At 36.1% G+C, this 14,191-nt stretch overlaps 3 protein-coding genes across 5 annotated transcripts; 1 reads left to right on the top strand and 2 right to left on the bottom strand.

Moving 5' to 3' along the window:
* Window positions 1–1,719: 1,719 nt before the first annotated feature.
* LOC140761953 (putative wall-associated receptor kinase-like 16) lies at window positions 1,720–4,409 on the top strand. The gene is made up of 3 exons (XM_073099512.1): window positions 1,720–2,759; window positions 2,855–3,022; window positions 3,091–4,409. Exons 1-3 carry the CDS (start codon window positions 1,859–1,861, stop codon window positions 4,263–4,265), a joined length of 2,244 nt encoding a protein of 747 aa, XP_072955613.1. The 5' UTR covers window positions 1,720–1,858; the 3' UTR covers window positions 4,266–4,409.
* A 1,332-nt stretch (window positions 4,410–5,741) lies between these two features.
* On the bottom strand, window positions 5,742–8,594 carry LOC140763696 (zinc finger BED domain-containing protein RICESLEEPER 2-like). 3 transcript variants are annotated; one of them, XR_012104874.1, is made up of 4 exons: window positions 8,279–8,594; window positions 6,186–6,313; window positions 6,038–6,092; window positions 5,742–5,942 (listed from the first exon to the last, which is right to left on the bottom strand). XR_012104874.1 is itself a non-coding variant. In XM_073101997.1 (3 exons), the coding sequence occupies exons 1-2, from the start codon at window positions 7,173–7,175 to the stop codon at window positions 6,045–6,047; spliced, it is 1,038 nt and encodes a 345-aa protein (XP_072958098.1). In that variant the 5' UTR covers window positions 7,176–7,268; the 3' UTR covers window positions 5,742–5,942; window positions 6,038–6,044. The 3 variants fall into 3 exon arrangements, 2 of the variants coding, with proteins under 2 accessions (XP_072958098.1, XP_072958099.1); XM_073101997.1 differs by lacking the exon at window positions 8,279–8,594 and having other exon boundaries at window positions 6,186–7,268; XM_073101998.1 differs by lacking the exon at window positions 8,279–8,594 and having other exon boundaries at window positions 6,026–6,092; window positions 6,186–7,268.
* Window positions 8,595–9,692: 1,098 nt separating this feature from the next.
* Window positions 9,693–11,149, bottom strand: LOC140763195 (chitinase 2-like). Its single transcript, XM_073101278.1, has 2 exons — window positions 10,638–11,149; window positions 9,693–10,534 (listed from the first exon to the last, which is right to left on the bottom strand). Exons 1-2 carry the CDS (start codon window positions 10,953–10,955, stop codon window positions 9,938–9,940), a joined length of 915 nt encoding a protein of 304 aa, XP_072957379.1. The 5' UTR covers window positions 10,956–11,149; the 3' UTR covers window positions 9,693–9,937.
* Window positions 11,150–14,191: the final 3,042 nt, after the last annotated feature.

Raw genomic sequence — 14,191 nt, forward strand, 5'->3', positions numbered from 1 at the left:
GAGAAATTTATCATTTGATTGATGGGTTTTATATATATATATAGCTTGTCCTGGAGTTAGTTACCTCATTGGCATTTGGCAAGAGGCAAGAGGGCAAGAGGTGACTTTATAAGTCGGTAACAAAAGGGCAAAATTTCAAATTCCATTAGCATATAACTCGCAATTAACACTTTATTAGCCTCTGTATGAATGCTATCAACAGCAAATCATACAATTTCCTCAAAAAAAATGAATATACTCAAAGTTGAATTTAATCATTGAGACGAATAGAGATGTTAATTAAAAATAGAGTACGTAACCAGAAAATCTAGAACTAAATAAATTTACATGTAGCACCCGGTATTTCTTTAATATTATTTGAATCATAATTCACATAAATACAGGGTGTTAAATGAAAAGCTTACCGGAATTAATAAATTTTTTTGTTTAGCACCCCATCTTTGTGCATATTATTTGGGATGTAAATTCACATAAAGATGCGGTGTTAAATGAAAAGTTTACCAAAATTATAGACATTTACATTTAACACCCTGCATTTTATATTATTCGAAATGAAAATTCACATAAATTATAGACATTTAGCGCCCCATATTTCGGCAATATTATTTGGTAAAAAAATTCAGATAAATATACGGTGTTAAATGAAAAGTTGGCCGGAACTAATAAAATTTTCTTTTAGCACACCATTTTTCTGCAATATTATTTGGGCTAAAATTTCATATAAAAATGGGGTGTTAAATGAAAAGTTTACCAAAAACTATAGACATTTACATTTATTACCCTGTATTTTTGTAATATTATTTAATTGAAATTTTTTTAAAGTGGGGTGTTAAAAGAAAAGTTTAGTAGAATTATTACAATTTGCATTTAGCACCCCATATTTTGGTAATATTATTTGGGACAAAAATTCACATAGACATACGGCGTTCAACGGTTCAAGGCAATAGTTCACCAAAATCAAAGACATTTACAATTAACACCCTGAATTTCTGCAATACTAGTTGAGAAATAAATCCACATAATAGGGTCTAAATGAAAAGTTATCGGTTTAATAAAATTTCCGTTTAGCACCCCATATTTCTGCAGTATCATTTGGGATGAAAATTCACATACGTGTGTTAATGAAAGTTAAACAAAATTTACATTTAACACCCTGTATTTTTGTAATATTGTTTGAATTGAAAATTCACATAAATATAGGGTGTTAAATGAAAAGTTTACCAAAACTATTAGACATTTATATTTAACAACCTGTATTTCTATAATATTATTTAAATAAACAGTTCATATAAATATTGGGTGTTAAATAAAAATGACTGGAATTAATAAAATTTGCGTTTAGCACCCCATATTTCTGCTATATTATTTGAGACAAAATTCACATAAATATAAGGAATGAAAAATTCATCAAACTAAAGATATTTACATTTAGCACCCTATATTTCTATAAATATCGAAAATAAATCTCTTTTTTCGTTTAGGTAAAGGAAAATTACGCCCATATATTATATAATATCTGGAAGTTTTTGTAAGACTTTTCTCGTTCCGTCATTAAATACGTAAGCAATAATTCAGTCCCGATGTGAAAGGAGAAAGACTAGTAGTAGTAGTAAACATCACAGTCCAAGCTAACCGTGATGTATAGACCGAGATGGCAAGTCCCCGATCGCTACGCTGAATTATTGCTCATGTATTTAATCAGGAGATGAGAAAAGTCTTTCGAAGACTTCCAAATATTATATAGTCAAGCTTGTAATGTAACTACCTGCCTACGGGCTTTCCATAAAAAAAGAAAAACATCCTGCAAATTTTCTACGGAGCTAGATTAGGAACATTTCGTGCAAGGCAGCGAACGATCATGGAACCTAAAGGAGATAGCATGAAGAGATTACTCAAATATCGCATCCTTTGGATGTGGCTACCACTGCAGTTGCTGCTAATGACTTTGCCGTCGACGGCGGCGGAGTCACACCCCATCGCACAGCTTGGCTGCAAAGATAGGTGCGGGGATGTTCCAATCCCTTTTCCCTTCGGCATCGGGCCCGGCTGCTTCAGAGAAGGCTTTCAGCTCAATTGCACCTTGACCAATGGCACCTACAGGCCCTTCCTCACCAACGTCGAGGTGCTCAATATATCATTGACGTCAGGCCAAGCTCGCATGAACAACCATGTATCACACCAATGCTATGTTAACACCACCCGCGACGAATACGCCGACTGGTGGTTGAATCTGTCCGCCACTCCGTACCGGTTCTCCGACGTCCTCAACAAGTTCACGACCATCGGCTGCGAGACGCTTGCGTACGTCGGGATCGACCGCAACAGCATCCAGAGCGGCTGTGTCTCGATGTGCAAGAGTCGAGAGAGCCTAACGAATGGGTCGTGCTCCGGCATCGGCTGCTGCCAGACCGCCATTCCAAAGGGGATCAGCTACTACAGGGTCTGGTTCGACCTCAACTTTAACAGTTCCAACGTGTACAATTTTAGCTCCTGTAGCTACGCCGTCCTGGTGGAGGCCAATTGGTTTGAGTTCAAGAGCAGCTACATCACCACGCGCGAGTTGTATAATCTGGAGGTGCCAGTGGTGGTTGATTGGGCCATTGGTAATGAAACGTGCGAGACAGCCAAGCTCAACATGACCTCCTATGCATGCGTAAGTGAGAACAGTAGGTGCATCGACTCAACCAATGGTCTAGGTTATCTCTGCAATTGCTACGATGGGTATCAAGGGAATCCTTATCTACGAGGAGGATGCCAAGGTTCTTATCTTCTTCTTTTTTCTTTCTCCAGGCCTCTCCTTTTCTGATTAGGTAATTAAATTGGTGATCTTAATTTTACGTTTTATTAATTGCAGACATAAATGAGTGTGCCGATATGGATAATTATCCGTGTTCTGGAATTTGCAACAATACACCAGGGAATTTCTCATGTTCATGCCCAATAGGGGAACACGGTGATCCTTCTCTCAATGGGAAATGTTATCCCAATCAAAAAAGTTCACTCACGGAGCCGCTAGTTATAGGTATTACCCTCGTCCATCTGCTTCTATCATCATCAAAACTTATAATAATTTATCCAATCTTTCTACAGGGATCAGTGTCAGTCTCGTCGTTCTAATCCTACTTGTCTTCGGTATAAACTTCGTAAGAGAAAGAAGAAAGCTAAACCAAGTCAAAGAGAAATATTTTCGACAACATGGTGGGTGGTTGCTATATGAAGAGATGAGGTCGAAGCAGCATTTGGCATTTAAGATATTCTCAAAGGAAGAGCTAGAAGAGGCAACCAACAACTTTGACGACAACAAAATCCTTGGCCAAGGTGGGTATGGCACTGTCTACAAGGGCACTCTGAAAGACAACAGGATAGTAGCCATAAAAACATCGAAGTTAATCAACGAGAGCCAAAGGAAGGAATTCGGAAAGGAGATGCTAATTCTCTCCCAGATCAATCACAGGAATGTGGTCAAGCTTCTCGGTTGTTGCTTGGAGGTGGAAGTTCCCATGTTGGTCTATGAGTTTGTCCCTAATGGTACCTTGTTTCAGCTTATCCATGATAAGACTAGTATATCTCATACTTCTTTGCAAACTCGTCTAAGAATTGCTCATGAGTCGGCAAAAGCACTCGATTACTTGCATTCATCAGCATCGCCGCCAATAATTCATGGAGATGTCAAGCCCTCAAACATTCTTTTGGATGAAAATTACGTAGCAAAGGTGTCAGATTTCGGAGCTTCCATGCTGGCTCCCATGGATGAAATCCAGTTTGTCACATTGGTGCAAGGAACTTGTGGTTATCTAGATCCTGAGTACGTTCAAACAAGCATGTTGACGGATAAAAGTGATGTATATAGCTTCGGTGTGGTCCTCTTGGAACTTATCACTGGTAGGAAGGCATTTTGCTTTACAGCACCAGATGAAGAGAGAAGCCTCTCGTCAAACTTCATGTCAGCCATGAAGGAGGATCGTCTTCAAGGACTCCTCGATGATCAACTTACAAATGAAGAAGAATTGCAGTTGATTAAAGAAGTTGCTGAACTAGCAAAGGCATGCTTAAGCATTAGAGGAGAAGAGAGGCCAACAATGAAAGAAGTAGTGGATGAGCTAGATAGGTTAAGAAAGTTAAAGCATCATCACCCTTGGGTAAGCCATAATCCTGAGGAGATGGAGAGCTTGCTCAGCGAGTCATCAAATTATCATGAGACCGAAACTACTGGCTATTATAGCTTGGAGAAGAAAGCTGCATTAAGCATAGAATCTGGAAGATAACTAAATTTATATGTTAATTAATGTTATATTCTGCATCAGCTCTTGTACTTTTATAATATATATTATTAAAGGTGGCTTCAAAGTTTCAATTTAAAAAAGATATATTCTCTGTAAATCCCTGATACTAATGCAAGGAGTTCATATTCTGTCTAAATTCTTCATAGCCAAAAAAGAAGAAGTATATCTAGGATATAGGACTTCTTTTTTTAAATAAGTGTATTATATGATGATTTTTTTTTCTCTTAGAATGATTTGTGTGAGATATAATAATTTCTTTGTATGTCTTTGGCCTATCAACCTAAATTTGTTTTAAGATTTAAGAACATAATGGTATCCCACTAAATACTACCGTGACTAAGATTCAAACTCAAAAGCTCTTATACAGTATAGCTTTCTTTAACCGACTAAGTACTATCTTATTAATACTAATCTTTTAATTTTTCTTTGATTAAAAACATAAAAAATAATTTAGGAAAAATAAAAAATATATATTATTTTTTATTTAAATTGCAGGAGAAAAATAAAGAATGAATTTGCTAAAATTAGAATCTTAATTTCCATCTTAATTTCCATCAAATTCTAATGTTGGGGATTTCAAACTAGCTAGCGTATCCATTCCACAGAGTGTTTGAGACCATTTATTTTTTCAAACATAACCTTGACTTCTATGTTTTAGACAACTTTTAGTCTTGATTAGCTCGATCTCTAGATAAATTCCTCAAATTTTCGTTCTTTTATCCACGATATCCATGTCATATATAAACAGTGCGGAGATTATTGGACGGAGAACTAAGGCTCGAGGAGAAAGAAAAATGTCGGCCAATGCTTGACTTGGAGTCAACCAAGCCTAGGCTTGACCGGGGGTGTAAACGAGCCGAGCCGAGCCGAGCCGGCTGCTGCTCGGCTCGAAATTAATTTCGAGCTTCTTTATTGGGCTCAGGCTCGGCTCACCTCAGCTCGAGCCGAGCCTGAGCCGAGCCTGATCGAGCCCGAGCCGAGCCCGAGTCTGAAACAAGCCTATTATCAAGCCTCATTTCGAGCCGAGCTGGCTCGAGCTGGACCGAGCCCAAGCCGAGCCACAACATATTTAAAGTGAAAAAAGCTGAAATTGAATAACAAATTTTATCTGTAGATAAAATAAAAGCAAACCAAATTGACTATAAAATTTAATATTAATCTCTGATTAGCAACCACACCCATTTTACAGGTAAATATAATAAAAGCCAACCAAATAAACTTAACTTAAATTATACAAAACCTTACTAAAGCCAAGCAAATTATCATACCAATTGCAAAATATTAACATAGATTTATCAAAATTTGGCTCAAAATAATCACACCAATTTCAAAAATTTTACTAGTAAACATAATAAAAGCCAACCAAATGAATTTAACTCAAATTATACAAAATTTAATAAAGTCAAGCAAATTAACACACTAATTGCAAAATATTAACGTATGGTAATTCATCAAATTTTGGCTCAAAACAAATCCAAATTTTGATATGACATCCAAATCATAAGTCTATCACTTGCAAAATATTACAATATAAGTACTTAACTTATATCTTGCCAAATATTACAATAAAATCTGATAACATGCCAAATATTATGACTAAATTTATTTGGCACTCTCAACTCTCAAGTCTTAACACTAAAAAGAAGCTTCATCCTATAACTGCAAAAAAAAAAGAAATAAGTTAATTACAGCTTAAACATCATGCAACTAGTATAAATAAATAATAATAGGAAAAGACATACAATATATGATACCTAAAGATCAAACTATATTTGGAATCCTCACAAACACATTATCCATCGCCGGTACCTAAAGAAAATAAGATTATAAAAAAGAAGTCAGCAATAGTTTATAAAAGCATAAAATGAAAAAAATTTATTATGAGAAGTATAGTACACATACCCTAGAAGAGCTGATTTGTTTTTTCGATGATTCTCTAATCCAATTTCTTCCACATACCAAAGCCTCCACTGTCTCGGAAGACAAAGAGCTTCGAAAATCATTTAAAACTCTACCACCGGCGCTAAAAGCTGATTCAGATGCAACAGTGATAATAGGAACCGAAAGGATATCTCGAGCCATTTTGGAAAGAATAGGAAATTTCAACATGTTTAGTCTCCACCATTCTAGAGCATCAAACTTGTCAATCAAACTTGTAGTCTGCTCCTCTAAGTATATTTCTAATTCAGATTTCAGAGGTTCAACTGCATTTGTTGATTCCAAAAAAATTTTAAATTCTGCTTGACCTTCTGATCCTTTAGCACCAATCAAGTCATCACTCTTATCAAGTTGAGATCTATCATTCATTCTATTATTTTCACCTGATGCATTCTCAAGTTTATATGATTCAAAAATAGTATACAACACTCCGTGGACCCTTTGCATGTTTATTTGAGCTTCTGCAAAGCAATATATTTTTGGAAAACAAAAATTAATAAGCTTCATTTTGTATCGGGGATCTAATACTGCTGCCACTGCCAATAACATATCACATTCTTCCCAATACTTATCAAATTTCTTTCTCATTTCTATAGCCATATCCTTCAAAAAGTAGAATTCACTTTCACATCCTTTATTTAAAGCTTCTTTCACTTTCCATAAATCAATCAAAAATAGATTTGCAGTAGGATATGAACTTCCCGATATAATTTGAGTAACATCATAAAATTTTTTCAAATATTCACAGACTTTTGCAGCTTTAAACCAATCATCTTCTGAAGGTAGCCATTTGTAATTTGCATCTCTCGTTGCATATTGTTCAAAAACTTTTTGGTACACAAAAGCATGCTCTAACATAACATATGTAGAATTCCAACGAGTTGCAACATCCAAAGCTAAACCCTTAGAAGTAGGAACAGAGAGTTGTCTTGCAATTTCACCAAATTTGTACATACGTGAAGGACTCTTTTTTAAGTAAGTAACACTGTATCTGATATTTTCAATGACATCTTGAATGACATGGATCCCATCTTGAACAACTAGATTTAAAATATGAGCACAACATCTAACATGAAAAATAAGCCCCTTGAAGTACAATTTATCTCTAACTTGAAAGTTATTCATAATAGTCTTAGCAGCAACATCATTGGCATAATAAACAACCTAATATCTACAAGAACTTATAGAAGATTGCTCAAGCTTATCTTCAGTTAAGCATTGAAGATAAGCTTGAGCAGCAGTACTAGATATCCATGTATCATCCATTTATTGAGTATAATGGAACACCAGTAGATTTAAACAACCTAATATCTACAAGAACTTATAGAAGATTGTTCAAGTGAACCCGTCTTGACTTTTACTTATACTTAGTGAATCCACATTACATAACATGATATATTCGATTGCAAAACAAAGTTTATATAGACATTTATTTCTTACATAGAAAACAATATGTTTTAGAAAAGAAGACATTTTTGAAAACTTTCACAAATATTAAAGAGATGTAACCAGAAACTGAACTTGTTGCCAAGATTCAAGTTCCTGAATCAAGCAAGAACACGTCAAGGACGGCGCAACAAAGCCATGCCTAATTCACAAAGATCATTAAGAGCAAGCATGTCATGTCGCTGAGACTGAGACTGCAGCTGCTCTCAAAGCACAGGCATGTTGCCTATCCTGATTTTCCATCAAACCTTTAATCTATTGTTTGATTTTATTCAAGAGTAGGGCAAATGAGACTCATTTTGTTATCTCTTCCTGTATTTGCTAGACTGAACAAATGAGTAAGGTTGTTAATGAGCTAGACTCGATCCACTTTTCTATTAAAAAAGCATCTCAATTGGTGAAAGAAATTGGCAGACAGGTTAGTTTCTCAAAGACATGCCCTGCACTTAATATCACCAGAAAAACATCTGCTGGAAATATTCCTCAAATAAGAACATCACAAACCTTTATCTAGGTGAATAAAGAGGAAAAAGACTAAATACCATAATATAGAAAGATTAAGCTGCCCTTAACATTAAAATGATATAGAAATACAAGTAGAGAAATCATACCTCTTGCCGGTCGATGGAGGAGGATGACGCGACGGCTTAGAGAAGGAATAGTGAGGCTACGAGCGACGACGGCTTGGAGAAGGGAGGTGAGGCGACGACGCGACGGCGACGGCTTGGAGAAGGGAGGTGAGGCTGACAATGCGTCGGCGACGGCTTGGAGAAGAAATGGTGAGGTGAGGCTACGATGGCTTGGAGAAGGGAGGTGAGGCGACGGCTTAGAGAAGGAATGGTGAGGCTATGACACAGCGGCGACGCCTTGGAGGAGGAAGGTGAGGCGGAGCTTCGCGGGAGGAGAACGATGCAGCAGCCAACAGGAGTTTTGGTCTTTTGGAGAAGGAAGGTGAGATTTGGGGATTAGGGTTTTATTTTTAGTTTTATACCGAGCCGATCGAGCCGAGCCTGAGCGAGCCGGCTTCAGCTCAGGCTCGGCTCGATAGTGATTTCGAGCCTATTTCAGCAGCTCGGGCTCGGCTCAGCTCTGGCCGAGCCGAGCCGGACTCGAGCTACAGTCGAGCCGAGCCCGAGCCGAGCCCGAACTGCTCGACAAGCTTGACACCCCTAGGCTTGACTTGGAGTCAACCGGACTTAATGACCACTTGCTCGGTGGTCATTAATCATTAATAAGATTGGCTCATGAAATGGTTTTGAGTATAAAATTGTGGCTCAAAATTGACTCATTAAAATTATAACTCAACTAGATTGACCCAAACCTAGAAGTCGTTTCGATCGGCTTTATAATGATTTTTGAGCTGATAAATATATATAAAATATTACATATATATATATTTATCAATATAATATAAATATATAAACAAGTGTTTTTACAATTTAGATCGAAGATTTTTATCAAAAAAATTTAAGTTATAGCATTAAATTGCAGCAACCGTTTAAATTTATAGAAACGTATAAAAAATCGTTCGAATATAATTAATTCGAATTTACAAAGACATATTCGAGCGTGGTCTGGCGGCGTTTAAAATTCTAATGGGTAGGGCCTGGCTTTTAATAGAGGAGTTAAGCTGTCAAAACTTTGAGATTAGTGTTACCAACTCCATCGTTAGTCCTATTAATGACGTGGGGACTAACAATGTGAACCAGTCACGAATACTTGCCTTCCAAGTAGTTGACTCATTCTTGCTTAATCTTCTACTACTCTAGTTTAAAACTTTTCCTTCCTTTTTTTTCCACTAAGAATTTCGACAACTTCTTGAAGGAAAGAAATATTATCCTTGTCCTATCTAAGAAATGCATGTTAAAGAAAAGTCCTCCAGATTTAAATTCTCTCCGTAAGAAAACATAAAAGTATTATTTAATTTTCTCTTCTCGCGTTTTCAATTACTATCTTTCTCCTCTGCCTTTCTAGAACCCGTGGAACTAAGGGAATGGCATAAAAAATAAACAACTTGAAAAACAATTGAAATTTAATTAGGTCATCTATTGACCACACATATATTGTATATATCTCGATCTTCTGATCTTAAAGATTAGAGTACTTGAACAGCAATTAGACACATCTTATTCTTGGTTTACACACGTAAATACTAAAATCCTAATGTCTGAGAACATACATATCCATCCTCATTAATTATTGGCAGCTAACAAATAAAAAAAACACATACAACGATCAGTGAGCAACGCTTCTGATCATCTAAGTTACCATTAGCTAGCCAAGAGATCCTGCGCTTGCTGCTCATACTGAAAGCCATTGCCTGCCGAGTCATCTGCCGTCCACGCGAAGATCCCGGGAAGCTTCCCCTGCGACTTGAGCGAAGAGCACGCGTCGAAGAAACCGTTCGCCGGCGTCAGCCCTCTATCCGTGCCGGTGGTGAAGCCGGCCAAGACCTTCCCCCCGTTGTAGTTCGCGCTCTGCGTGTCGTAGTAGCCCAAGAACTGCGACACCGTCGTGCTCGAATCATACGCATAGAACTGGAAGTTGACGAAATCTATCACGCTGCCATACTTGCTCCACAGGGTCTGGTAATGGCTCTGCACGTCGGCGCTGTCGAAGGGAGCTATCGAGGCGTACGATATCACGCCGCTGTTCTTTAGAGTGGAGATGAGTTGCCCAATGCACTCCGCGAATGTATCGGGATCGGATTGGAATTGCTCGTAGTCTACGTCGATGCCGTCGAGATTGTATTGCTGGATGATGCTTGTGAGGGAGGAGACCGCATTGCCAACCCAACTGTCTACGGATGAGGCGGTGAAGAGAACTGGGTTGTCGCTTATAGTGGAGCCACCAAGGCTAAGAGCAACCTGACAGAATATAATCAAGGATTAAAAACCGTCCTTCTTCTAATAATACTAGCTTATAATTATTTACTAATTCAAATCTATATTTTTAGCTTATATTAATTACCTTGACATTGCCATTGTTTTGTTTGATAGCAGCGACGTCAGCGGGGGAGAGGTTGTTGCTGTCCCAGAAGATACCGAACTGGCCTTCGGTGGGGGAGGGAGGAGAGGTGGAAGTGGTGTAGTCTATGGCGAAGGCGAGGATGAAGCGGAAGTCGACGTTAGGGTTAATGGGCACGTCGGTGAACTTGACGTTCTTGAATAAAGCTCCGATGTATTCTTGGTATACATTGGAGTTCTGGGCTAGACTCGTTGGGAGGAGAAGAGCAAGGAGTTGGAAGAGGAGGAAGGAGGAGCGCAAGAACTTAGAGTTAGACTCCATTGGAGAGGTTAACAGTAAAAGAGCTAGAGCTGATCACTGGTTTAATTGTACGTGTAATTGATGCGATACAAGTGAAGCTAGAGAAGCCCATCTATAAATAGTAGTACTATCAACGAAGTAAACAAATGGAAATTAATCGAAGACGACTTTGAATCAGTCTCATTTGACGGATCTTCAGATTTGCAAGGTTTAAACGTTTAATGTTTCAAGGCGCGTAGAAGACTTAGTGGATGGGTTGATATTTTTATTTAATTTATTACTTGCTTGACAGTTTGAATAAGTCAGTCATAGCTATGATCTATCTACATAAATGTAATTCCTTTGGCCGAATGAGTTAAGATATGTAGGATTCATGTTGAATTCAGGAATCTTACTAGAAGCAATCTTATTAGTCTTTTAAGAAAAACAGTGCTTAATTTGTATAGTTATTCAATAAAATACTAACATTTAATATAGGTGGACATATACAACCATTAAAATTAAATGCTCCGTCATGTATGATGTTTTATATATTCGAACATGCAATATTTATATCTCGCTATCATTGTTATATTTTTAGTCTCTTTTATTTAGAATTATTCTATTGCAATACTTGAGGATTTTGGAAATTTTTTTTTAAACCAAACTGAGCCTTCACGGAAAATTTTATTTATCCAATACTCCACCCAAATTCAATATATACAAAGGGAATGCAGAACTTGTCTGGCTTTATTTGTCTTTATCTAATGAAGATGAGGAGAATATTTCTTTGATTTATATTTGTCCAATTGATGTCTCAATCTGATAATAAATCTTTCTAATTTATCTGATTGTAACGTGATATTTATCATGCACTAATTGATCTAAATTATCCTATTTTACTTGATCCATACAATTGATCGGATAAACAAGAGAGGATTATAATGAGTATCGGATTCAAATCTGATAAATATAAATCTAATATGCATTTTATATTTGGTTAGTTTCCCAAGTAAAACGTTGAATGGGCCATGAGATGGCAGTTGACATATCTTAAATAGGGCCTTTTAGATAAATAAATTTAGGAGTAGACCATTTAAGAAATAAGTTTATGAGGAGAGACTGGGCCATTTAGGTAAATAATTTTATGAAGAGACCTAATTTTTTTTATTAAAAATTTCTAAAACTCTTTGAAAGAAAGAAGAGATTTTTAGATAATTGCCATTATATTCTTCTAATTATCATATTTGTCATCGAAATTATTAAGCTTTTTTTTTTAAAAAAATGTCATTTAGTTAATACTAATCACAACTAAAAAAGAATTTATATAAAGAAAAGATTATTGTGATCTTGGATAAATTGGTTGAAAAGATATATAATGTTACCGGATATCATAATACAAGAAAAAAGTATTCTTATATTTTTCTTAAAAAATTATTTGGTGGTATATATTTTATGAAAGAATGATATTTTAGTTATTCATACGCTTTTATTCATTTTTACAACCATCTATTAGGAACATTTGATGAATATTTTATCAAAAACTAACAACAATTAGACCAAAATACCCTAACTATCCCACCTTTTCAATATACTTTATGGTGAAGTGTATTTTGGTCCATTATTATTAGACTGAAATGAAATTGATATGTGTTTCCTTTCAAACAATGGCGTAAACTAACTGAAGAAAGCAACTAAAGTAAATCCAAAGTTTTTAAGGGGGTAAGGGGCATTGTAATTGAAACCACCTAATTTTAATATCCAGCACAACTCTAGTTTCTAGAAATCTCTCTTCTTCTTTGTTTTTTATTAAAAATTTTTAAAACTCTTTATTAAAAAGAAGTATATCTTATCTAATTTAGTTGCATATCTATAACTCCCTTCACATCTATATGTCTAGCGGCCATATCTTTACTACGACCCGAGTAGTAAGGGAACGTGGATAAGTTTACGACTAATTTGAAGTCGATCGGAAGTACCGAGATATTAATCTTTGGTGCCTAATTATAATCAGAATAGAACCATATTTCTCTCTCTCCATATATATACGCATATATTACTCTATCAAAACCGATAGCTTAAATTTTCTTCTTCTTTCTTCTTCTTCCTCGCGAGAGTATGAAGTTGTTACAAGTCATCATCCTGTTCTTCGTCAACCTATTGTTTCCCTTCTTCATCAGAGACCCATACCACATCTTCGGACACTTCGAGACCCGTATCCTCTTGGTAATATGGATTCTCTTGCTCTTTCTCTTGTATGGGTTCATGATCGTCGAAAAAGTACTTCTCTCCGGTAACGCCGAACCTCGAGAACAAAGAAGGCGGCATTCTATCAGGAGAGACGCGAATGAGGACAGTGCTGAAGGAGTTGGTAATGGTAGTGAGGAAGCTGAATGGGTGTTGATAGATTAGGGTCATATATATATATATATATATATATCATGGAGAAAGATGGTCCACAAGAGTAGTATAATGTAAAGGTTAATTACTTAGGCTGCAGTAGGGCATCAATCTTTTCCTTATAGTGCATTAGTTTTATGGTCTCTAGCATTGTTTACGTAATATTTGAGACTTTTGTGTATTGGTTTAATTTTCTCTCTGTGATTAGTACTTGCATTATGATCATATAACTAATCTTGTATCACAGGAATCCTTTTCTTTTCTTGTTGAACAAAATAATTTTTCAAGAGAACCTTTTCTTTATAATGTTGTTTGTTGTTGTATTTAATGGATTAAATAAGTTAGACTTAAAAGAGTTACACTAATTTCTTTTGGCGCAGGTCTTACAAAAGTTGATATGATTCTACCTACTGAACTTTAATGGTTAATTTTGAATCTACGATCCAAACCCAATAATGTTAAACCTAAACTTATTTAGAATCTTCAATTTAGTGACCAATTTTCACAAGAAGAAATTTAAGACATTGGCATTACATATAAACCACTCAATTCACAAATCAATCAACTGCTATGTAATAGAGCAGTAAACTATTCCTAAATCTACTCTAAAGGGTTTTTTTAATTTGCATGCATATGCACTCCTCTAAGTCTCCTTATTTGCTTGTTAGTTTTATACCTCTCTAAATCCAATATTTGTATATGGACCTCTCATAAAACTTCTTTTGCAGGGATACTATTTTATGTTATGATCCAACCAATTATTGTGAGAATAATAACTTATTAGATGCTGGCATTCAGTTTAGTTAGAGTCTAGACTAAACAGCTTAATATGCTAGCCAAAAAATATGTGAGATTTAAGTACCTATATGTCAAAGAAA

The sequence above is a fragment of the Typha angustifolia genome, chromosome 7 (genome assembly GCF_048772165.1).
Source record: "Typha angustifolia cultivar Huaian chromosome 7, ASM4877216v1, whole genome shotgun sequence".
Taxonomy (NCBI): Eukaryota; Viridiplantae; Streptophyta; class Magnoliopsida; order Poales; family Typhaceae; genus Typha; species Typha angustifolia.

What these genes read in the sequence shown, in the direction of transcription:
- LOC140761953 (XM_073099512.1), top strand. Translation starts at nt 1,859, where the DNA reads ATGGAACCTAAAGGAGATAGCATGAAGAGATTACTCAAATATCGCATC. An exon ending in TCTACGAGGAGGATGCCAAG is followed by an intron (nt 2,760 to 2,854) that starts GTTCTTATCTTC and finishes TATTAATTGCAG; the next exon opens with ACATAAATGAGTGTGCCGAT. An exon ending in CACGGAGCCGCTAGTTATAG is followed by an intron (nt 3,023 to 3,090) that starts GTATTACCCTCG and finishes ATCTTTCTACAG; the next exon opens with GGATCAGTGTCAGTCTCGTC.
- LOC140763195 (XM_073101278.1), bottom strand. Translation starts at nt 10,955, where the DNA reads ATGGAGTCTAACTCTAAGTTCTTGCGCTCCTCCTTCCTCCTCTTCCAA. An exon ending in AAAACAATGGCAATGTCAAG is followed by an intron (nt 10,535 to 10,637) that starts GTAATTAATATA and finishes ATATTCTGTCAG; the next exon opens with GTTGCTCTTAGCCTTGGTGG.
- LOC140763696 (XM_073101997.1), bottom strand. Translation starts at nt 7,175, where the DNA reads ATGTACAAATTTGGTGAAATTGCAAGACAACTCTCTGTTCCTACTTCT. An exon ending in AACAAATCAGCTCTTCTAGG is followed by an intron (nt 6,093 to 6,185) that starts GTATGTGTACTA and finishes TATTTTCTTTAG; the next exon opens with GTACCGGCGATGGATAATGT.